This window comes from Haliotis rufescens, unplaced genomic scaffold (genome assembly GCF_023055435.1).
Source record: "Haliotis rufescens isolate VD_foot unplaced genomic scaffold, xgHalRufe1.0.p SCAF_14, whole genome shotgun sequence".
In the NCBI taxonomy this organism is placed as follows: domain Eukaryota; kingdom Metazoa; phylum Mollusca; class Gastropoda; order Lepetellida; family Haliotidae; genus Haliotis; species Haliotis rufescens.
This window is the reverse complement of record NW_025963824.1, coordinates 27,805,071-27,829,494: the sequence shown is the minus strand read 5'-3', so window position 1 is coordinate 27,829,494 and position 24,424 is coordinate 27,805,071. Positions and strand designations below refer to the sequence as shown.

Below are 24,424 nucleotides of genomic sequence, written 5' to 3'. Positions count from 1 at the left end.
TACACCATAAGGGACACGGCAATGTGCACAACATTTCGGGGAAACATGGAACAGCATTAAAACACATACATGTACGTCGATCAACATATAGTAAGCTTACCATGCATGTCAACAATGTGAACCAAAAGTGGTTTCTCATGTTTATTTATGTTTTGTGTGGATAAGCACTTTCACTCTTAGTCTACCTATTTCGAAGAAAAGCTATGGTTTTATCATCAAAAACTTGGTTATGAAAGACGACAAACAGATTGTTATTTTAAAAATAGACCCGTTCAGTTTCTGGGTGCTTGCACATGATTAGATTTCAAGGTGAAACGTAATTATATTGTCAAGCCTTGTGTTTCTATTGTATTACAGAACTATCTCCCTGCAAATACTTAAAGGCATACCCAGAGAGAGTAGGCTAGACCCCAACGTCACCATTCTTGTAGAGTTGACTCCGATCGGATCAAGTTAGGACGTGTAAGTTGGTTTATGTGTTTATATTGCACCCCATGTGTTAAACGTTTCATATGTTATTGCAGCTAGTGGCGTAAAACTGGAATATATTTGACAATGTTGTAACATTCCCATATTGCCATATCTGATTATCCGTGGAAAGAGTGAGTGAGTATGGTTTTACGCCGCTTTTAGCAATATTCCAGCAACATCACGACGGGGGTCAGCAGAAATGGGCTTCACACATTGTACCCATGTCGGGAATCGAACCCAGGTCTTCGGCTTGGCGAGCGAACGCTTTAACCACTAGGCTACCCGACCGCCCCCCGTGGATAGAACAAGTGAAAATAGAGGGGAACATTTCCGACTGCTATGCCATTGCTTTATGGTTATCGGTGTGTGCACATTCCTCTTATGACAATCATAACATTAGGTATTTTATACATATTAAATATAACTGTCATATACACCCAAATACAGTTCAAATAATTCATAATGACCATTGCAATAAATATAAAATGTCCGGAGTGAAACAAAGTTGGCGAATTTGAATTATCGATGGTTCATAATCGGAGAGGAAAGGAAACTCTACACACTGAAGCTGCCTCCGTTGTTTTTATCTTTGCGACAAATGGCGACGCTGCAGATTACAGTTGGTCGAAACATTTATTCGCCGTTTTCAGTATTTGTAATCTAGCGAACAATGCTATGTAATGGTCCGCGAAATATTTACAACGTCCCGTATGGATTGCGCAACCGGTTATCTTCTCGTCGTCGTTGTAGTAGTAGTAGTAGTAGTAGTAGTAGTAGTAGTAGTAGTAGTAGTAGTAGTAATATAAATAGTCTATATGTAAAATGTGGCAGTTCATTAGAATCGTCAGATTACCCTTGTGCTATTGAATGATCGCCTATGAGTTCGATATTTGCACAAAGAGGATAACTGATTGTACTGTCATGATACAACTCTGGTGCAGTCGCAATCGTTATGTGTTCGCTGTTGCCATCCCACTGCAGAGATCATTGATTGCAAAGTTCGTATCAGGAGGGTAGACTCGGTGTGACAACTGTCTGTTGGATCGATATTGAACTGTGAAAGTGAAGTAGTTTATTGATTTTTTCATTTGAAAGGAATTGTAATGTTTGACAGGGAGCGACCAGGAAACTGTTCTGGCCCTGTGGTCAGTTTGTTGACCAACAACATGTGGTAACAAAGTAAGACTGTTCACACTCCTGATTGGGGTCATGGGCGTGTCGTAGAATAACATGTGTATGTTTGGAACTGTTCACACTGCTGATAGGGGTCCTTGGCGTGTCTTAGAACAACATGTGTATGTTTGGAACTGTTCACATTGCTGACAGGGGTCATATGCGTGTCGTGGAACAGCATGTGTGTTCTGAACTGTTAACAATGAAGGTAGGTGTGACAGTTTCTGAGATGTACTGTTATGTCAAACCCGTCTGATCAAAAGACCTTTTGGTGTCACAGAAGATCACAATTAGATTCTTATGTATAGTGACATCACAAATGAATCAGAGTTTTTATTAACCCAGTTTTGAGGAAAGGGAAAACAGTACATAAGGTGAATAAACATTATTGGTGAATATTATGTTTATCATAAAGAATGTTTACATATAAAATAATGCAAATCTAGCGGAATTAGTACTTATAACAGGTGTGAAAAGGTTATATTTGCATGTTAACATGTATGGCGACAAGAGAGGAACATATGTGGATCAAATTGAGCATATCATCTGAAACATGCCGTCAGGTAAGTTAGAGAAAAGCAAGTGTTATAGCATTGTAGTTCACTTGAATATGTCCACAATTTATAATTTCAACAAAGTCAGCCATTAAACTAATTGGCAGCAGCATTGGTGTTCAACTATTGTTTGTTTAATATTGAGGGCGAAAATAGTAATAAATTTGTAACAATATTATGTCAATCGTGTTTCTCCAGCAATTATTGTCATAATTAATACTAGTATATCAAACACTTCAGTTAGATTTTCCCAAACTTTTTAACTTTCAACCATTACGTGGCTTCTATTTTTTTGTTATACAATATATTTTTTTCAAATTATCTTCAAAAATTAACAATAAACTAAATCTCAATAGCGGTGACAAAAATCATCATACACCATCAGAATATTTGTTTAATCTAAGGAAGAGTTTCAGGAAACAGCTAACATTCTGCTTTCAGCTATTGGCCTGTGTGAAATGTTGATGTCAATATAATTTACACAGTATTTCAATTCTCGCGGCTATTGCAACAAGCTCTTTAAAAATAAGCATAATTAAAAATAATAAGAAAAACAGTAAATCGCATCACTTTTGCGATTGTGACAAACGCCTACCGGTGGGGGTGGGGGGGGGCAACAACATCGTCATTAATTTAATACTGAGGAAGAAAGTATCCATAACTATGGAACTAGTCACACATTTCAATTATGTTTCTCGAGACATTAATGGAACTAAATCCCAATTATGGTGACAACCATCTTCATACATAATCGGAATATTTGTTAACTCTGAGAACACCTTTCAAAGACAAGACTTATTTTGTTCAAAGAATTGTCATAAAGTAACACATCCATATAACAAGTATTATCTCAAGTTTGGTGATGAGAACATTAATCGTGAAAGAGAAATTCCAAACACAGACTCTTATCAGGTAACTGTGACCTTTGACATAATGGCCTATTATATGTCAACTCTCGTGGCTACTGCAAACAAGTTGTTGAACCAAATTGAAATCTTAGTTATATTATGTATAATACATTAATTCAGTAAAGGATTTAGATTTGTGCTGTTGACAAACATCTATAGTGAATGATTAGTAAAAGTGGTGAAATAGTTTTTTTCTAGGAACAAACACACTTATTGATATAATCTAGAGCATAGAAGTTGAACAACCTATATCTTCGTATGTTCATCATTAGTGTAATGTTTCTAAACAATATTCAAACTAAAACTGACGTGTACGTTCAAAATTAGTTACACCATAAGAGACACGTCAATATGCACAGCATTTGGGGGAAACAGGTACATGGAACAGCATTAAAACACATATGTCGATCAACATATAGTAAGCTTACCATGCATGTCAACATTGCAACAATTTGAACCAAAAGCAGTTTCTCTTGTTTATTTATGTTTGTGTTGTGTGTGGATAAGCACTTTGACTCCAGCGTGAGTCTACCTATTTCGGTGAAACTGTCTCAAAAGCTATGGTTTTATCATCAAAAACTTGCTTATGAAAGAAGACAACAGATTTTTTTAAAAATGGACCCGTTCAATTTCTGGGTGCTTACACATGATTAGATCTCAAGGTGAAAGATCTCTTCAATGAAAACATTAAGCCCTTTGCTTCTATTGTATTACAGAACTTTCTCCCTACAAATACTTAAAGGCATACAGATATAGAATAGGCTAGACCCCAACCTCCCCTTTCTTGTAGAGTGGACAGTTCAGTTCAGGTCAGGATGTGTTAGTTTGTTTATGTGTCATTATACCCTGTATGTTAAGCGTCTCGCATGCTATTGCAGCAAGTGGCTTGAAACTGGAATATTGTTGACAATGTTGTAACATTCCCATATTGCCATATCTGATTAGCCGTGATAGAACAAGTGGAAATAGAAGGCAACATGTAAGACTGCTATGCCATTGCTTTATGGTTATCGGTGTGTGCACATTCCTCTTATGACAATCATAACATTAAGTCTTTTATACATATTATATATATACCTAAATACAGTTCAAATGATTCATAATATCCATTTTAATAAATATAAAATGAAACAATTGGCGAAATGGCATTTCTAAATAGACACTGAAGCTGTCTCCATTGTTTTCATCTTTGCAACAAATGGCGACGCTGCACATTATAATTGGTCGAAATATTTGTTCACCGTCTTTCCAAAGGTTAACAGTATTCGTAATCAAATATGTGAATATATTTTTAGTTTCATATTTCCTACTACATCCAACTATGATTATCGCGAAAGCTTTAGCACTGTCGCTGCTGAGTCAATATATTATTATAACTGACTTTTCTTATCACTGCTGTTTTTGTATTTGATATTGACCATTCTATTGTATACTGTCATCCATGTGCAGTAATTTGTATTGATTTGTAAACAATATTCATTTAATAATACAATTGTTGATTATATACCACTTTTTACGTACAGATATCTCGGTTAGCTTATTGTTTCAATTTGCGGATTTATACTTAACACAATCCACACTATCCTCCACACAACGGGTAGACCTATGGCTGAATATCCAGATTGTTTGGGTAGAGGATCATATCTCCATCAGGATCGCATCCCCCACACCAGCCTCCACACACCAGATCAATGACGGCGCCATTCTGTGTCCGGGTTATACTGTACACTTTGCCTACGCTTCCTTTTCCAGTCCACTTAAGCTGGAAATGAATGGTTGTACTTTGATGCATTTACATAACAAGTATGAACGAACTTTGCTACTGTCAAGATAGCAATGGTCATCATTAAATTAAACGAAAACAACATTAATGGTTGATCTTATGATTCTTATCTACATTCAAATGTGCATGTAACATTTTAACATCATTATTTATTTGCTTGTCGCGAAATCAAGATGACTTACTAGATGGATTATCCCAGGGCTGCGTTACAACAGCGCATCTTTTTATTCTACATCTTTGTTCTTTGAATGTTATCGTTGATATACTTTAGCATATTGATAACGCTCGCGAAAAGGAATCACTTACATCAGTGGAGAACTTCATCCCTGTGCCTAGTGTGTCGATGTGAAAGGTTCCTATTCGTTTGCAGCTTCCAGAATATGAGTAACAATCTTTTGCTGTACCAAATGTATGTGGCTTCGTCTTGTTCCCGCTTGTGAAGGTGGTGTCAGTTCTCACAACAGTCATAGTCTAAAGCATGGAAATATACCATTTCTCCAGATACATAATATATTCTACAAGCTTATTTATTTACGTTTTTAAGAATTGAAGGGAAATAATGATAATTTTCTCAAAACAAAATTGAAATTTGAACATATTTGAAATAAATATTTATAATAGTGCAAAGTAGGTTCTCCACTTCACATTACCTCACACCCACTCCGAAGCCACACACTCACATATCACAGAAACCGAAAGTAAAAGGGCACTTACCGATGGCTTTACTCTGATCTTCTGATACTCTGTTACTCCGTCTTTACCAACAGCACCAGCTAGTAAATATGAATGTTCATTTCTGCAATTATTGTTCGACCTTTTGGGAAAGTTTCCAATGTTCCTATTTGGCAGTGTGACATATTCTATCTGGTGTGTGTCATTCATCAAGCAGTAGACCTTCACTGACACACCCTCAAACTGAGGAGCCGAGGAAATGATCTTATACTCTCCACTCTGAGCTTCTGGGTTGTTTTTCCTGATCTCAAAACATGTCTTAGGCTCTGTAAAGCAATAATAATATACATCACGTATTTTGAAGTAAAGATATTGTACACCATCAATTGAATTAACGTAGTTATTACGCTTTTGTTTATCTGTGGCACAGGTTCAGTATCACAGTTGGCTCCAATGACAAAAGTAAAAAGGAACAAAGTGACAAAGAGAGGCTTTGTGGACATGTATTCAATCAAACGTCCTGAAAGATAAATAGCCAGCTTTTCTCCCACTCTATAAAGGTTTAAAACCAGAGGTTCATTAAAGTATCCATGTTTTAGTTTTTAGATCTATGGTGTGAACTATACAATGTTTTCTCTCAACGAAATTATGCTACCCAGTACCTTGCTCGTTGTCGTTGAAGATGTCAAACAATCCGCTGCCTGGGTTAAGGACGCTGTCAGATATTGGCTCTGAATGTCGTGTGATGCACGTGCGGCTTGTGTCAGAATACTGGAACTCATAGCATGACGTGCGTGAACACAACATGGCACATGTCGTTAGTCCAAACACTTTCTGGACCTGGAGATGTTGGGAGTTGTCTAAAACGGCTGGAACGCCACTGGTTGTCTTTTTAAAATGAGATTCTTCCAAACTTGATGCTATTGAAATACTAACAATCAAGAAAAGTGTCCTGAAGTAGCTAATATCCATCTGCATTTCCAAAGACGTTCATGTAATACAAATCAAGTAAACGGATGGTCTTCCTATCCTGCCAAGCTACGGTAAACAAAAGGAGTGAGAAAGAACTACATGTTTGGAGGCAGACACGGGTCACATTAACATTACATGCATGTGACGTGAGAAGTAGTGGAGATACCACTGTTGTCATGATCAATAAGATTGCTACAAAGAGATCGCTTTGTTATGTAACGATTGAATTGATGGCAGACAGCACTTAGTAAAGATTTATCGAAACATTCCTGATTAGGACGGTAACTGAGGCAAATCGGAGTCTAGAAAGGTCTTTACAGGGATTTATGGATTGTGTGGTAATCGAAATTGTTGTATGCAAAACCATGGAGCATCTGATTGAAAGGAAAATGTCTCCTGTCTAAATTGTGTCAGAATCATCATTGTACTGGAGGATCAGCTATGACACGATGACCACATTGCACTCCACAAAAAAACCAGTTTCCTGACGCTTGGAACAATGTTGCCATTAATGTATATGTGAATATTTTCAAAAAATCCAAATCAGTTAAGGTCTACCTCAGGAAAGCATGGAAATGTTGTAGAAATGCACACAATAACATCAGTACCAATACCTGTTCATGATCCTGGCCGTTGTGTTATGTCTCATATGGTTAGATTAGGTTATTTGTTGTTAACGCCGCATTCAGCATTATTCCAGCTATAAGCCAGACGTCTGTAAATAATCATGTCTGGACCAGACAATTCAGTGATTGATATCATGATCATCGATCCACACAATTGGGATACGATGACATCCATCAACAGAGCCAACGAGCCTGACTACCCGATCCCGTTAGTCACCTTTTATGGAAAGCATGTCTCATATGGAGCATCTGTATGCCAGGGGGTAGCGTGTCGCAGGAAGCGACGAACGGGATCGGGTGGTCATGCCTCGCTGACTTGGATGATGCATGTTATCTATCGGGAATGTGTAAATCGATGCTCAGGATATCAATAAATGGATTGTCAGATCAAGGCTCGAATACTGCATGCGGCGTTAAAAAACAAACAAACAATACCAAATTTATGACGTTTACATGTGGGCGCATTTGAAAATATTTCAATTGTACAGGTAGCATTAGTTAGAACCTCCTGACTAACACTTCATACACCGTTACTCTACACAAGCAGCCATTAGACATGGCTGTTCATTACTGTTCGACCTCCAAAATATTTTCCAATGTTCCTATTTGGCAGTGTGACATACTCCATCTGGTGTGTGTCATTCATCAAGCAATAGGCCTTCACTGTCACACACTGAAACTGAGGAGCCGAAGGAGTGATCTTGTAAACTCCACTCTGAGTTTCTGGGTTGTTTTCCTGATCTCAAAACATGTCTCAGGCTCTGTAAATAATAACAATACACATCGCTTATTTTGAAGTAAAGATGGTAAACACCGTCAATTGAATTAAAGTAGTAATTACGCTTTTGTTTATCAATGTCTTGGCTTCAGTATCACAGTAGACAACAATAACTTAAGTTAAAAAATACAATTTATAATGACCATAAAACTCGTTGTGGACATGTATTCAATCAAACGTCCTGAAAGATAAATAGCAAGTTTTTCTCCCAGTCTATATGATTTTAAAATCTGTCGTTCATTTACGTGTCCTTGTTTCAGTAACATGTGTATGGAGTTCCATGGCGTGAATTATACAACGTTTTCTCTCAATGAAATTATGCTACACAGTACCTTGCTAATTGCCGTTGTGGTCATCAAACAATCCACTGTTTGGGTTAAGGACGGTTTCGAATCTGTAAAGGATGTAATAATAACACAAACCGCGTAGTGTGAAGCAAACATTTTGGACACCCTCAAGACGGTTCCAGAACGATCCAAAGGAAATATGTTATTTTTAACAATATAGTTATTAACAATTTGTTGTAACTCTAAGTCAGTAGGGAATTGGTGATGGACTTCGTAACAAGACTACATTGTTTACAAGGCAACAAGAAGACACTTACTCTTTAATGCAAATTGTGTGTGTTGGGAATGCTACCGGTGAGCAGGGCATTTTGCGAACACCTGTCGCATCGAAGATTGTCAGTTATCCATTCACAAGGTTTTAGAGTATATGCTCACTCCTTCACCTGATGAAGGAGTAAGCACATACTTCTTTATAATGAGGAACACGACGTTTCAGAGTTAAGGTAGTAAGCGTATACTCCGAAACGTTGTGTTCTTCATAAAAAAGAAGTTGACACGCATATATTCTCTTCCTTATGTGTATCACTTCTAAATGCCTTTCAAAGACAAGATGAGATTGGCCGAGGGTAAGCAGGTACTAGCAGTTATGGATGATTACTTTCTCTCCAATGACCCAAAATCATTTCTGTCCAGCGGTTCCATCAAGCAGACCTACCCTGCAACAGTTACCTAAACGTATTGTCATCATGGTCAGTTAAGCCATGACTCCACAGCTCGCCTGGTTATCAGTGTGGACAGTGTGTGGACAGTAATAGCATTTTTTCGGATATATATGAGCAGAATTACGATGTGATTCGAATGCAGGGAGGACTCATGACACGTTCACCTGTGTCCACAAGAATAATATTAACATGATGTTAATCAGTTCGAAAAATATGTCGTAGCAGCCATGGACTGCTTATACATGAAGTACTAACTTACAATATTCAGTGTATGAATTGCAGTTTACAACGGAAGAACAAACAACGTATTTAGATATGTGATGGACTGGGAGCACACATTGAAACACGGAACGTCATTGATGAACGTACATGTAGCAAGTATTGTTGATGATAAGCAATTGCAATAGTAATGTCATGTAATTAGGTAAACATGTAACTATGCTTGTCATAAGAGGCGACAAACGGGATCGGGTGGTAAGGCTCGCTGATGCATATGTCATCGCATCTCAATTGTGTAGATCGATGCTCATGATGTCAATCACTGTATTGTCTTGTCCAGACTCGATTATTGACACACCGCCGTCATATAGCTGGAATATTGCTGAGTGTGGCGTTAAAAAGCAAACAATCAAACAATCAAACCCTATGGAAGTCGTAGTTCAGGTTCCACTAAAAGAACTCGATTCTGGATGCTAACAAGCGCCATCAGCATTAATAAGACCCACACTGGTCGGAGAAGACTCCTGGATTCTAAAATTCAATGAACTATGCACATAAACGGAACTGTTAATTTGAAATCAAATATTACCTATTAAAACTGTTTCTTAGGAAAGGGTTCCGTGCATTGTGAAACCTTATAACTCTCCGACTGCATTCATCTCGCGTCTTCACTCGGAAGGAGTAACCGACTGAATCATAAGTGTATGATAACAATTGTCACAAGTAGGTAACGGTAACTAGTAAGTGCGTGAGTAAAAACATCAAACAATAGTAAAATTCTGTATCAACATGTGTCATCACAACATTTTTCACTGTGAACCATATATTTGTACCACATAACTATGAAACCTTCGGTTCTTATGACTCCATTTCAGTTTTCATGCCTGAATCTCCATTCGTATTTGAATTCTCAACATTGTATTTCAATTTTCAGCTTTATTTTTGAAGACACTGTACATGGAATCATATTGCATAACCGTGCGACCCGCAGTCGTCATGTCTCGTAGATTGTAGTTCATTTGTTTTCCTGCATGTACACGCTGAGCAAACAATGCTTTGTAATGGTCCGCGAAACATATACAACGTCCCGTATGGACAGCGCAACCGGTAACCTTCTCGTAGAAGTAGTAGTAGTAATATAAATAGTCTGTATTACCCCTAATACATAAGAATCGTTTCACTAGAATCGTCAGATTGCCCTTGTGCTATTGAATGGTCGCCTATTGGTTCGATATTTACACAAAGAGGGTAATTGGTTGTACTGTCAACATACCATTCTGGTGCAGTCGCAATTGTTATGTGTTCGCTGTTGCCATCCAACTGCCGAGATCATTGCTTGCACAGTTCGTATCACGTTGGCAGTCTTGGTGGGACTTTCTGTCGAATCGACATTGAACTGTGAAGTAGTTTATTGTTTTTTTATTGAGGAGGAATTGTAATGTTTGACAGGAAGCGAGCAGGAATCACGCACGTTGAGACGCCCAACGCTATCACCGTATTCGTACGTGCGTGATTCCCGTGCACCCTTTCGAGTTGAGTTGATCGGTTCAACTGTGTCATATGGCCCTGTGACGCAGGGGTAGCATTATGCAGATGGCTGTTTCAATGAATGCTCGTTCTACCCGTGACGAACAGGTCTGGTTGTTGATGAAATATAGTGATAGCTAAAAAGACAGATTTTTTATTCATGCACCGATTGTCTTTAAACCTTCCAGACTAAAGGTATGTGTAACATGAGGTTTCTGAGATGTAGTATTATGTCAAATCCGTCTGATCAAGAGACCTTGTGATGTCACAGAAGAAGATCACAATCAGATTTCATATGTAAAGTGACGTCACAAACAACGCTTTTGAATCAGAGTTTTTATTAGCCCAGTTTTGAGAAATGGGAAAACGGTGAATAAGGTGCATAAACATTACTGGTGAATATATAACGTTAATTACATACAATGTTTACATATCAAATAATTTAAATCTTTAATATCATACCTAGCGGAATGAGTACTTAAAACAGGTGCGAAAAGGTCATGTTTGCATGTTACCATGTATGGCGACAAGAGAGGAACACATCATGGATCAAATTGGGCACATCATCTAAATATGCCGTCAGGTAAATTAGAGAAAAACAAATGTTACAGCATTGTAATTCCATTAAATATGTTAACAATATATAATTTCAACAAAGTCAGCCATTGAACTAATTTACTGTCAGCATTGGTGTTCAACTATTGTTTGTTTAATATTGAGGATCAAAATATGAATAAATATGTAACAATATAATGCCAATCGTGTTTCTCCAGCAATTATTGCCACAATTAATACTAGTATATCATACACTTCAGTTAGATTTACCCAAATTTTCCACTTTCAACCATTATGTAACTTTTATGTTTTTTGTTATACAATATATTTTTTTTCACATTATCAACAAAAATTTACAGTAAACTAAATCTCAATAACGCTGACAAGTATCATCATAAACCATCAGAATATTTGTTAAATCTAAGGGAGGGTTTCAGGGAACAACTTACATTGTGCTTTCAGCTGTTGGCCTGTGTGAAATGTTGATGTCAATATAATTCACACACTATTTCAATTCTCGCGTCTATTGAAACAAGTTCTTGAAAAGTTAGCATCATTAAATATCATAAGAAAAACAGTTAATCGCTTAACTTTTGCGATGGTGAAATTGTTTTTCTTCGAACAAACACACTTTTTGGAGGGCAACATCTTCATCAATTTAATATTGAGGAGAAAGTATCCATAACTATGGAACTAGTAACACATTTCAATTATGTTAAATTAAATATAATAAGAAAAACAGCTAATTGCTAAGGTTTGCGATGGTGACAAACGCCTTCCGTCAGCTGTCACAAAAGTGGTGAAATAGTTTTTCTTGGAACCATCACACATGTTTGGGCAACATCGTCATCTATTTAATATTGAGGAAGTAAGTATCCATAACTATAGAACTAGTAATACATTTTCCCATTATGGTGACAACCATCATCATACATCATCGGAATAGTAGTTAAATCTGAGAATACCTTTAAGAGAGGAGACTTATTTTGACCAAAGAGTTGTCATATACTCGTAGGAATATATTTATTCAACAAGTATTATCTACAGTTTGGTGACAACAACATTGATTTAACCACAGACCACAGACACGTAACCTTGACCTTTGACATAATGGCCTAATATATCTCAACCCTCGTGGCTACTACAAACAAGTTGTTGAACAAAACTGAAAGCTTATATAATGTATAATATATTAAAACAGTAAAGGATTGCGTATAGTGATGATGACAAACATCTATTGTGAATGATGAGTAAAAGTGGCGAAATAGCTTTTTTCTAGGAACAGTCACACATTGATATCATCTACAGCATAGAAGTTGAACAACTTATCTTCGTATATCCATCATTATTGTAATGTTTCTAAATAGTATCCAAACTAAAAATAACGTGTACGTTCAAAACTAGTTACACCATAAGGGACACGTCTATGTGAACAACATTTCGGGGAAACAGGTACATGGAACAGCATTAAAACACATATGTCGATCAACATATAGTAAGCTTACCATGCGAGTCAAGAATGTGAACCAAATGCAGTTTGTGTTGTTTATTTGTTTTTGTGTTTCGTGGGGATAGGCACTGTCACTCCAACACGTGAGTCTACCTATTTCGAAGAACTGGTCTTAAAAGCTATGGTTTTATCAGCAAAAACTTGACTGTGAAAAAAGAAAAACAGATTGTTATTTTAAAAAGGACCCGTTCAGTTTCTGGGTGCTTACACATGATTAGATCTCAAGGTGAAACATAAAGCCTTATGTTTCTATTGTATTACAGAACTTTCTCCCAGCAAATACTTCAGGGCATACCAAGATAGAATAGCCTAAACCCAAAACTCCCCATTCTTGTATATATATACCTAAATAAAGTTCAAATGATTCATAATGACTATTGCAATAAATATAAAATGTCCTGAGTGAAACACAATTGGCGAAATGGCATCTCTAAATACACCCTGAAGCTGTTTCCATTTTTTTCATCTTTGCAACCAATGGCGACGCTGCACATTACTGTTGGTCGAAATATCTATTCACCGTCTTTCCATAGGTTAACAGTATTTGTAATGTAATGTGTGAATATATTTTTAATTTCAGGTTTTCTTCTACATCCAACTATACACAATAGGCCTGTGGGTGACCCTTTCACAATTCACTGGCATGGTCTCGAAAGTTTGACTACTGTCGCTGCTGACTGAATACATTATTATCACTGACTTTTGTTATCACCACTGTTTTTTTATTTGATATTGACCACTGCTATCATATCATATAGTGCTATTGATTGTTGTACTACCATTCTAGTGTATACTGCCATTGTAATTCCTTTGCAGTAATTTTTATAGATTTGTAAACCTAGTTCATTTGATAATACAATTGTTGATTGTATACTATTTCTTGGTTGGTTATTGGTTTCACACTTAATTGTTTTTTTACGTACAGATATCTCGGTTAACTTAATGTTTCAATTTGCGGATTGATACTTAACACAATCCACACTATCCTCCACACAACGGGTAGACCTATGGCTGAATATCCAGATTGTTTGGGTAGAGGATCATATCTCCATCAGGATCACATCGCCCACACCAGCCTCCACACACCAGATCAATGACGGCGCCATTCTGTGTCCGGGTTATACTGTGCACTTTGCCTGTGTTTTCTTTTCCAGTCCACTTAAGCTGGAAATGAATGGATGTACTTTGATGCGTTTTACAAAATAAGTATGAACGAACTTTGCTACTTTCAAGATAGTAATGGTCATCATTAAATTAAACGAAAACAACATTAATTGTTGTTCTTATTATTCTTTTTCTACATTCAAGTATGCATGTAACATTTAACATCATAATATATTTGCTTGTCGCGAAATCAAGATGACTCACTAGATGGATTATTTTGTTTTCCCCAGGGCTGCGTTACAACAGCGCATCTTTTTATTCTACATCTTTGTTCTTTGAATGTTATCGACGATTCACTTTAACACATCATGCATATTTATAACGCTAGCGAAAAGGAATCACTTACATTGGTGGAGAACTTCATCCCTGTGCCCAGTGTGTTGATCTGAAAGGTTCCTATTCGTTTGCAGCTTCCAGAATATGAATAACAATCTTCTGCTGTACCAAACTTATGTGGCTTCGTCTTGTTCCCGTTTGTGAAGGTGGTGTCAGTTCTCACAACAGTCATAGTCTAAAGCAAGGAAATATAGCATTTCTCCAGACACACAATATATTCTACAAGCTGAATTGTTTAAGAGCTGGAGGGAAGTAATTATAATTTTATCAAAACAAAATTGAACTTTGAACATATTTGAAATACATACATTAGAAATTTGAAATGTCTCCGTTTTACACATAGCAATAGTTACAAACCTCTTTTGCACGATAAAGACACCTGTGACATATATAAGAAAGTTATTTGGAATGTCACAGAAGCATAATATCTTATTTTTCGAATGTGTTAAGTAGGTTCTCCTCTTCACTTTACCTGACACCCACTCTGTACCCACACACTCACATGTCACAGAAAGCGAAATTAATGTAGGCACTTACCGATGGCTTCACTCTGATCCTCTGATACTCTGTTACTCCGTCTTTACCAACACCACCAGCTTCTAAATAAGGCTGTTCATTTCTACAACCACTGTTCGACCTTTTGGGAAAGTTTCCAATGTTCCTATTGGGCAGTGTTATATACTCCAGCTGGTGAGTGTCATTCATCAAGCAGTAGACCTTCACTGACACACCCTTAAACTGAGGAGCCGAGGGAATGATCTTGTACTCTCCACTCTGAGCTTCTGGGTTGTTTTTCCTGATCTCTAAACATGTCTTAGGCTCTGTAAAGTAATAATAATATACATCACGTATTTTGAAGTAAAGATATTGTACATGTACACCATCAATTGAATTAACGTAGTGGTTACGCTTTTGTTTATCTATGGCACAGGTTCGATATCACAGTAGGCTCCAATTACAAAAGTAAAAAGAGCAAAATGACCAAGAAAGACATTGTGGACATGTATTCAATCAAACGTCCTGAAAGATAAATAGCCAGCTTTTCTCCAAGTCTATATAAGTTTACAAACTGAGGTTCATTTAAGTGTCTTTGTTTTAGTTTTTAGATCTATGGTGTGAACTATACAATGTTTTCTCTCAACGAAATTATGTCACACAGTACCTTGCTCGTTGTCGTTGAAGATGTCAAACAATCCGCTGCCTGGGTTAAGGACACTCTCAGATATTGGCTCTGAGTGTCGTGTAATGCACGTGCGGCTTGTGTCAGAATACTGGAACTCGTGGCATGACGTGCGCAAACACAGACTGGCACATGTCGTTAGTCCAAACACTTTCTGGACCTGGAGATGTTGGTAGTTACCTAAAACGGCTGGAACTCCACTGGTTGTCTTTTTAAAATGAGATTCTTCCAAACTAAATGTTATTGAAATACCAATACTCAAGAAAAGAGTCCTGAAGAAGCTAATATCCATCTGCATTTTCAAAGACGTTCATGAAATACAAATCAAGTAAACGGATGGTCTTCCTATCCTGCCCAGCTACGGTAATCAAAAAGAGTGAGAAAGAACTACATCTTTCGAAGCAGACACGGGTCACATTAACATTACATGCATGTGACGTGAGAAGTAGTAAAGATACCACTGTTGTCATGATCAATATGATTGCTACAAGGAGATCGCTTTGTTATCTAACTATTGAAGTAATGACAGACAGCACTAAGTAATGATTTATCGAAACATTCCTCATTAGAACGGTAACTAAGGCATATCTGAGTCTAGAAAGGTCTTTTCAGTGATTTTATTGATTGTGTGGTGATCGAAATTGTTGTATGCAAAACCATGGTGCATCTAATTAATAATTGAAAGGAAAATGTCTCCTATCCTAATCAGTTAATATCTATTTTAGGAATGCCTGGAAATATTGTAGAAATACACACTTTAACATCAGTACCAATACCTGTTCATGATCCTGGCCGGTGTGTTATGTCTCATATGATTAGATTGGGTTATTTGTTGTTTAACGCCGCATTCAGCAATATTGAGCGCGGCGTTAAACAGCAAACAATCAAGCAATCAAGCCCTATGGAAGTCGCAATTCAGTTTGCACGAAATGAACTCGATTCTGGATGCTAACAAGCGCCATTAGTATTAATAAGACCCACACTGGTCGAAGAAGAGTCCTGGGTTCTACAATGCAATTAAATACGCACAATCACGTATAGATGCATTCATCTCGAGTCGGAGTAACCGACTGTACCTTAAGAGTATTATACATAGAGATTACTACACGGTGTCTGTCAGATACCATTTATCTTACGAGTTGTTTCAAAACGTATCTAACGAGCGAAAGCGAGTTAGATACGTTTTGAAACAACGAGTTGTAAGATAAATGGTTTAGGGTTAAATCGATGCGTATTTCGTCTATTCTCTTCTCTGCGGCGCATTAATATATAACACAACGTTTATGAATGCATGACGTCACTCGGCCTACTGTTTACAGCTCATACCTAGTGCGACCCTCCACAAAAAAGTTTCAGCCATATCTGTGCATAATCAAGGCCATAATGATAATGCAAAGTAGATAACATCAAAGAATATTTATTAAACATTCTAACAACCTGAAGTTGCAACGCAGATGTAGATGAATCTACGTCTCGCAAGTGAAACAAATTTAAAAGTGTGACGTCATATTAGTATCCTTCTGGACATGTGCTGGTGCCGCTCATTCAATTTGAATGGAGTCATCGTCATCGGAGGATTGTTTGGATTTCTTTGCACATGGAGGATCTGCACCTGTGTAAAAGTTAATGTTAAATGTGCCCCCATAGACTAGAGCCGACAATATTGAGGAGAGTTTGTCATTGAGTGTAACCCGTGTGCTGGAATGTGACATTGCGGAAGTGACGTTCACTTACGAAGGGGGACTACTCTTCATCGCCACAGCCTGCTTGTGTTCCCGCAGCCCGACACCGCCGCTAAGGATGTTACTGATGTTTCGGTGTTGGGAGGATGAAATGTGACTGTAGTTGTTGACACTCTGCATGTTACGATGACCGGAAATTTGCATAATATGCGTGGGAGGAATATTTTCATCAGAAAGTTTTTGGACAAGGAATTTTCTTGCTGAATGGTTAGTGAGTTTTCTGTTTTGGAAGCCAGCATTTGGGGACATTCGTCTCATGATAGAACTGAGTTTATTTACACCAACTGGCTGCCGCTTAAACCAGGGGAATATGCTCGATGCTTCCTTGGTATTGGTAGCAATAAAGAAAGGTGTGTCTGGACTGGTGTACCCTGCAGGACGCAAGCTTGAGTACAGCTTGTAGATGGATACCAGGCAGCGTTCATCATTTGTCGCCCAAGCTTTGGAGTGGATGTTTCGGAAAGCCAAAGGATTATCCCCTTGACATGTTTCAGACTGCCTCTATGTGAATTCAAGAAATTCCCTACCTTCGGAGTCAGTTTTAAGTGCAACATCGCCCCATTTCATGTCATTGTGGGGTTTGACACTACGGATTCCAAAATGAGTGGTGTTGTTCCACCACATGGTGTTTAAAATGGATTCAGGATCGTGAGGACCAAGTTGGTTTGTTTCATAGAGTTTGTTAATATCATCGTCAGTGAGGGATTCAGCACGGCGAGGTAAGGTACCCATACCTTCACTCTTTAGAACGTTTTGTTTTGTTTTGATGACAGTGTTAAGCTTGTCGAATTCGCGATCATTATTCAGCGATGATCGTTTACACAGATATTACTGATTGTTGCAGCCATTTTGAAGTCGTGACTACAGGCCTAGCGGCAGCAAATACAATATCAGACGATAAACGGAATATGAAATGAAAAATATATCAATGTTTTTATTTATTCTATGTTTGTTTTATTGCATAAATACTTGCCTTCCATACAATCGCGAAAATAACAAGTAGATAACAGGTAGGTATCAAGGGGCTTGGCATGAGTAACAGGTCTGCATTCGACTGAAGCACGAGAAACATATCAATGAATTACTATAAGGAAAGTACTTCGTCATCATCTGACCTCAGGTCATCATCATGGAGTAGCCAATCACGGGCCTGGAATTCGATCTCACACATATGTTTGATACCAGTTATCTCAAATGGGTTTCTCACCCACGGGTGTGTAAGAAAAGTATTGTCACAAGTAGGTAACGGTAACTAGTAAGTGTGAGTAAAAACATCAAACATTAGTAACATTCTGTATCAACATGTATCATCACAACATTTTTCACTGTGAACCATATATTTGTATTTGTACCATATAACTATGAAACCTTCAGTTCTTATGACTGCATTTATGTTTTCATGCCTGTATCTCAATTCGTATTTGAATTCTCAGCATTGTATTTCAATTTTCAGCATTATTTTTTAACTAACTGTATATTGAATCATATCGTATAACCATGTGACCCGTAGTCGTCATATCTCGTAGATTGTAGTTCATTTGTTTTCCTGCATGTACACGCTGAGCAAACAATGCTTTGTAATGGTCCGCGAATCATATACAACGTCCCGTATGGACAGCGCGACCGGTAACCTTCTCGTAGAAGTAGTAGTAGTAGTAATATAAGTAGTATGTAGGTAAAATGTGGTAATTCACTAGAACTGTCAGATTGCCCTTGTGGTGTTGAATGAATGTCTATGGGTTCGATATTTGCACAAAGATGGTAACTGATTGTACTGTACTATTCTGGTGCAGTCGCAATCGTTATGTGTTCGCTGTTGCCATCCAACTGCCGAGACCATTGCTTGCACAGTTCGTATCACGTTGGCAGTCTTGGTGTGACTTTCTGTCAGATCGATATTGAATTGTTTAATGGTTTATTGTTTTTGTATTGAGGAGGAATTGTAATGTTTGACAGCAAGCGAACTGTGATCTGGCTCTGTGGTCACTGTTTGTGGACCAGCAAGAGGTGGTAACAAAGTACCATTTACCCAGATAGAAACAACTGTTCAAACATTTTGAATAGTCAAAGTATAACATTGAAACTTCATAACAGTGCCTTGCTGTATCAGGAAATCGAAGCCAAAAATCATGGGACATGCTAAATCTTCTTCAATTTGAAAGCGTTGTTCCATTTGAGCATCACAAAAATTGATGGGAACTAAAACCTGTCCTTATACCAATAAGTGTGGTCAATAGTTTGTTCAACACAGTGGGAAATTGTGCCTGCTTGTTCGTGACTGTAATTGCTATCTGCTGGGTGGGAAACCTGACTGATACCTGGCCATAGCTACTCCAATGAAATGTCGGGATGAATTAGTAAATATCGTACCAGTGAGGACGCGAGAAGAAGGGTTACACATATAAAAAAATAATTATATTCTTGACAGTGTAATAGTCAGTTCATTCTTGTTTTCAGGTCTTTGATATAATTTATCAAGATTTAAGCCTGGGCTGAAGTAAAGGCCATCTTCACTCCACACCCTTCGGGTCATTTTGAAGGTATCAAACATTGCTAATATATATGTGTGTATTCGTATGATAATGCAACTTATGCATTCTATGTTATGTTTTATGTTATTTAAATATCTTAAAAGCATTTAAACATGGTATGATGATTATATCGCCATTGTGCCAAGTTACGAACTTAAATTAAATATGGCTAAGTAAACATTATAAATTCTTCTCATCTTTCTTCTTGTTTCTGTGTGTGAATGTTTTTTCAGCGCATGTGTAAATTTTCATTATTGTGTAAATACTACATTTGTACAATAACGTCCTCCCTTGGCATATGATGACGGCATTCTATTCCTCGGTGACATCCTGTCAGGCTCACAGAGTTTATGGAGAAAGTGAGCGCCATAGACATGTACTGATAGCTTTTTGTATTTGACAATATGTGTATAGTTTTCCTGGCTTAATGCGTTTTTGATGGAATAACATGATATAATTTGAAACCTGGATTACCATCGGTCATGTTTACATTCTTCATAAATTAACATCTGTTAATATTCTCTTTTGTGCCCTCTAAGTCAATATAAACGTCTCTTAATTACACGGAAGAGTGAGTAAGCTCGAATTCATACAGGTCTTTAGCCTTTGCCAGTTTATTGAAAGCCACAACCACGGATATGATACCAACAACCCTGTAAACATGCTCAGGCGAAATCTGATAAAAAAAATTCAACCTGTAATCACAGGTTTCTGTCACGCCCGTGGAAACAACAGGGAATGCTGGCACCTTGTAACATGCGGCCTGAGGTGCCCCCAAATAGAACATAAGTCTTATGCACAAATCTCTTCACTGACAAAATCAAGTTACACTTGTACAATTCTTACAAATAAACAAAACGTAGTAACTAAAATAACCATTTGAAGTGTGGATAATCAGGTAAAGATCAATGCCGAAGCTCGATATTGTACGAGCGCCTCAACCACATTGATGTAACTTACAAGCAGGCTTTTTTGCCATCTTTACAGTTTATTGTTTGAATTGTCGATGTGTATTTTGAGACGTTTCTTCGTGTACACAGTTTATTCAGTTTGCACAAAATGAACTCGATTCTGGATGCTGACAAGCGCCATCAGCATTAATAAGACCCATACTGGTCGAAGAAGACTCCTGGATTCTAAACTTCAAAGAAATACGCACATGACCAAAACATTAAACTTGAAATCAAATATTACCTATCATCAATGTTTTGTGGGAAAGGGTTCAATGCATTGTGAAACCTAGAAACTGCGCGACAGCCTTCCTCTCGGGTCTCTACTACGAAGTAATACCCGACAGTATCTTGAGAGTATGAAAACAATTGTTACAAGTAGATAACGGTAATCTCACACTTGTAACTGTGTAAGGAAAAACATCCAACTATAGTAAAATTATGTATCAACACGCATCATCAAAACATTTTCACCCTGAACCATATATTTGTATCATTGAATCATATCGTATAACCATGCGACCCGTAGTCGTTATATCTCGTAGATTGTAGTTCATTTGTTTGCCTGTATATACACGCAGAGCGAACAATGCTATGTAATGGTCCGCGAAATATTTACAACGTCCCGGTTGGATTGCGCAATCGGTAATCTTCTCGTAGTAGTAGTAGTAGTAGTAGTAGTAGTAGTAGTAATATAAGTAGTCTGTAGGTAAAATGTGGCAATTCATTAGAATCGTCAGAATACCCTTGTGCTATTGAATGATCGCCTATGAGTTCGATATTTGCTCAAAGAGGATAACTGATTGTACTGTCATGATACAACTCTGGTGCGGTCGCAATCGTTATGTGTTCGCTGTTGCCATCCGACTGCAGAGATCATTGCTTGCACAGTTTGTATCGGGAGGGCAGTCTCGATTTGACAACTTTCTGTTGGATCGATATTGAACTGTGAAAGTGAAGTAGTTTATTGATTTTTTTTTCATTTGGAAGGAATTGTAATGTTTGACAGGGAGCGAACAGGAATTTGTTCTGGCTCTGTGGTCAGTTTGTTGACCAGCAACATGTGGTAACAAGGTAAGATATCCCCAGACAGGAACAACTGTTGAACCATTCTGAATGGTCAAAGTATAACACTGAAAATTCTAAACAGCATGCCTGGCTGTATCAGGAAATCTAAGCCAAATATCATGGGACATGCTACATCTGCAACAATTTAAAAACGTTGTTCTATTTGAAAATCACCAAAATTGGTTTTAACCTAATACTGTTACAACAAGTTGTAATATTGAGAAATCGACACCTGTGACTTATGTGACTTCAAATAAGTATGGGCAATAGTTTGCTCAGCACAGTGGGAAATTCTGCCTGCTCTTTCGTGACTGTAATTGCTATCTGCTGGGTGGGGAACCTGACAGATACCTGGCCATAGATACTCCAATGAAATGTCGGGATGAATTAGTAAATATCGTACCAGGGCGTATAGGACGCGAGATGGGACAGGATTGTCAACGGTCTTAAATGTATCAGAATCATCTATTACAAGCCGAACTTCTCCTTCGAAGAGAATACTGGAAATAACATAGCCATACTCCTGAATAGTAAATCGGACTGTCAAACATAATTCTGGGGAGGGAGGTTGAAAGAGAAGGGTCACAACGACAAGAGGAAAAACAAAGAATGGGATCGTCTCAATCGTCAGTTAAGCCGTAGCTGTGCAGCTCGCCTGGTCAGACGAGTTTCTTTAAGGCAAGGAGTGAGCGACCTATCGACCTTCACTCCTTATTGTCCCCATAACCATTCATATATACATCAAATGGCCGGGACTAAAAAATAAGTTGGTTATATCGGTCAGTTCGTTATAAGCGTGTTCGATATAACCGTAGTTTACTCTAGGTGTGACATGAAGTTTCTGAGATGTATTGTTATGTCAAACCCGTCTGATCAAGAGACCTTGTGGTGTCAGAAGAAGATCACAATTAGATTTCATATGTATAGTGACGTCACAAACAACGCTTTTGAATCAGAGTTTTTATTAACCCAGTTTTGAGAAAAGGGAAAACAGTAAATAAGGTGTATAAACATTACTGGTGAATATAATGTTTATTATAAAGAATGTTTACATATCAAATAATTAAAAATCTTTGATATCATACCTAGCGGAATGAGTACTTTTAACCAGTGCGAAAAGGTCATATTTGCATGTTAACATGTATGGCGACAAGAGAGGAACATATGTGGCTGTACAATCATGGATCAAATTGGGCATATCATCTAAAACATGCCGTCAGGTAAATTAGAGAAAAACAAGTGTTACAGCATTGTAATTCACTTGAATATGTCCACAATTTATAATTTCATCAACGTCAGCCATTTAACTAATTTACTGTCAGCAACTGTGTTCAACTATTGTTTGTTTAATATTGAGGACGAAAATATTGATACATACGTAACAATATAATGTCAATTGTGTTTCTCCAGGAATTATTGTCAGAAATAATACTAGTATTTAATACTCTTCAGTTAGATTTACCCAAATTTTCAACTTTCAACAATTATGTGGCCTCTATGCTTTTTGTTGTACAATATATATTTTTTCAAATTATCAACAAAATTTACAATAAACTAAATCTCCTCAACGGTGACAACTGTCATCATAAACCATCAGAATATTTGTTAAATCTCAGGAAGGGTTTCAGGAAACAGCTCACATTGTGCTTTCAGCTGTTAGCCTGTGTGAAACGTTGATGTCGATATAATTCACACACTATTTCAATTATCGCGGCTTTTGAAACAAGTTCTTGAAAAGTTAGCATTATTAAATATCATAAGGAAACAGTTATTGCTAAGGTTTGCGATGGTGACAAACGACTTCCGTCAGCTGTCACAAACGTGGTGAAATAGTTTTTTCTTGGAACAATCACACTTGTTTTGGCAACATCGTCATCAATTTAATATTGAGGAGGTAAGTTTCCATAACTATAGAACTAGTACCACATTTCAATTATGTTTCTCCAGACGTTAATGAAATTAAATCCTCATTGTGGTGACAACCATCATCATACATCATCGGAATAGTAGTTAAATCTGAGAAAACCTTTCAGAGACGAGACTTATTTTGACCAAAGAGTTGTCGTATAGGAATATATTTTTTAACAAGTGTTTTCTACAGTTTGGTGACAACAACTAGTAACAAATTTCAATTATGTTAAATTAAATATAATAAGAAAAACAGCTAATTGCTAAGGTTTGCGATGGTGACAAACGCCTTCCGTCAGCTTTCACAAAAGTGGTGAAATAGTTTTTCTTGGAACCATCACACATGTTTGGGCAACATCGTCATCTATTTAATATTGAGGAAGTAAGTATCCATAACTATAGAACTAGTAATACATTTTCCCATTATGGTGACAACCATCATCATACATCATCGGAATAGTAGTTAAATCTGAGAATAGATTTAAGAGAGGAGACTTATTTTGACCAAAGAGTTGTCATATACTCGTAGGAATATATTTATTCAACAAGTATTATCTACAGTTTGGTGACAACAACATTGATTTAACCACAGACCACAGACACGTAACCTTGACCTTTGACATAATGGCCTAATATATCTCAACCCTCGTGGCTACTACAAACAAGTTGTTGAACAAAACTGAAAGCTTATATAATGTATAATATATTAAAACAGTAAAGGATTGCGTATGGTGATGATGACAAACATCTATTGTGAATGATGATTAAAGTGGCGAAATAGCTTTTTT

The 24,424-nt window shown here is 37.3% G+C and overlaps 2 protein-coding genes across 2 annotated transcripts; both read right to left on the bottom strand.

Moving 5' to 3' along the window:
* Positions 1 to 4,425: 4,425 nt before the first annotated feature.
* LOC124131193 (A disintegrin and metalloproteinase with thrombospondin motifs 9-like) lies at positions 4,426 to 6,368 on the bottom strand. Its single transcript, XM_046494294.2, has 4 exons — positions 6,224 to 6,368; positions 5,604 to 5,887; positions 5,196 to 5,360; positions 4,426 to 4,868 (listed from the first exon to the last, which is right to left on the bottom strand). Exons 1-4 carry the CDS (start codon positions 6,366 to 6,368, stop codon positions 4,710 to 4,712), a joined length of 753 nt encoding a protein of 250 aa, XP_046350250.2. The 3' UTR covers positions 4,426 to 4,709.
* A 7,394-nt stretch (positions 6,369 to 13,762) lies between these two features.
* LOC125379219 (A disintegrin and metalloproteinase with thrombospondin motifs 9-like) lies at positions 13,763 to 15,939 on the bottom strand. Its single transcript, XM_048395457.1, has 4 exons — positions 15,420 to 15,939; positions 14,795 to 15,078; positions 14,268 to 14,432; positions 13,763 to 13,921 (listed from the first exon to the last, which is right to left on the bottom strand). Exons 1-4 carry the CDS (start codon positions 15,733 to 15,735, stop codon positions 13,763 to 13,765), a joined length of 924 nt encoding a protein of 307 aa, XP_048251414.1. The 5' UTR covers positions 15,736 to 15,939.
* Positions 15,940 to 24,424: the final 8,485 nt, after the last annotated feature.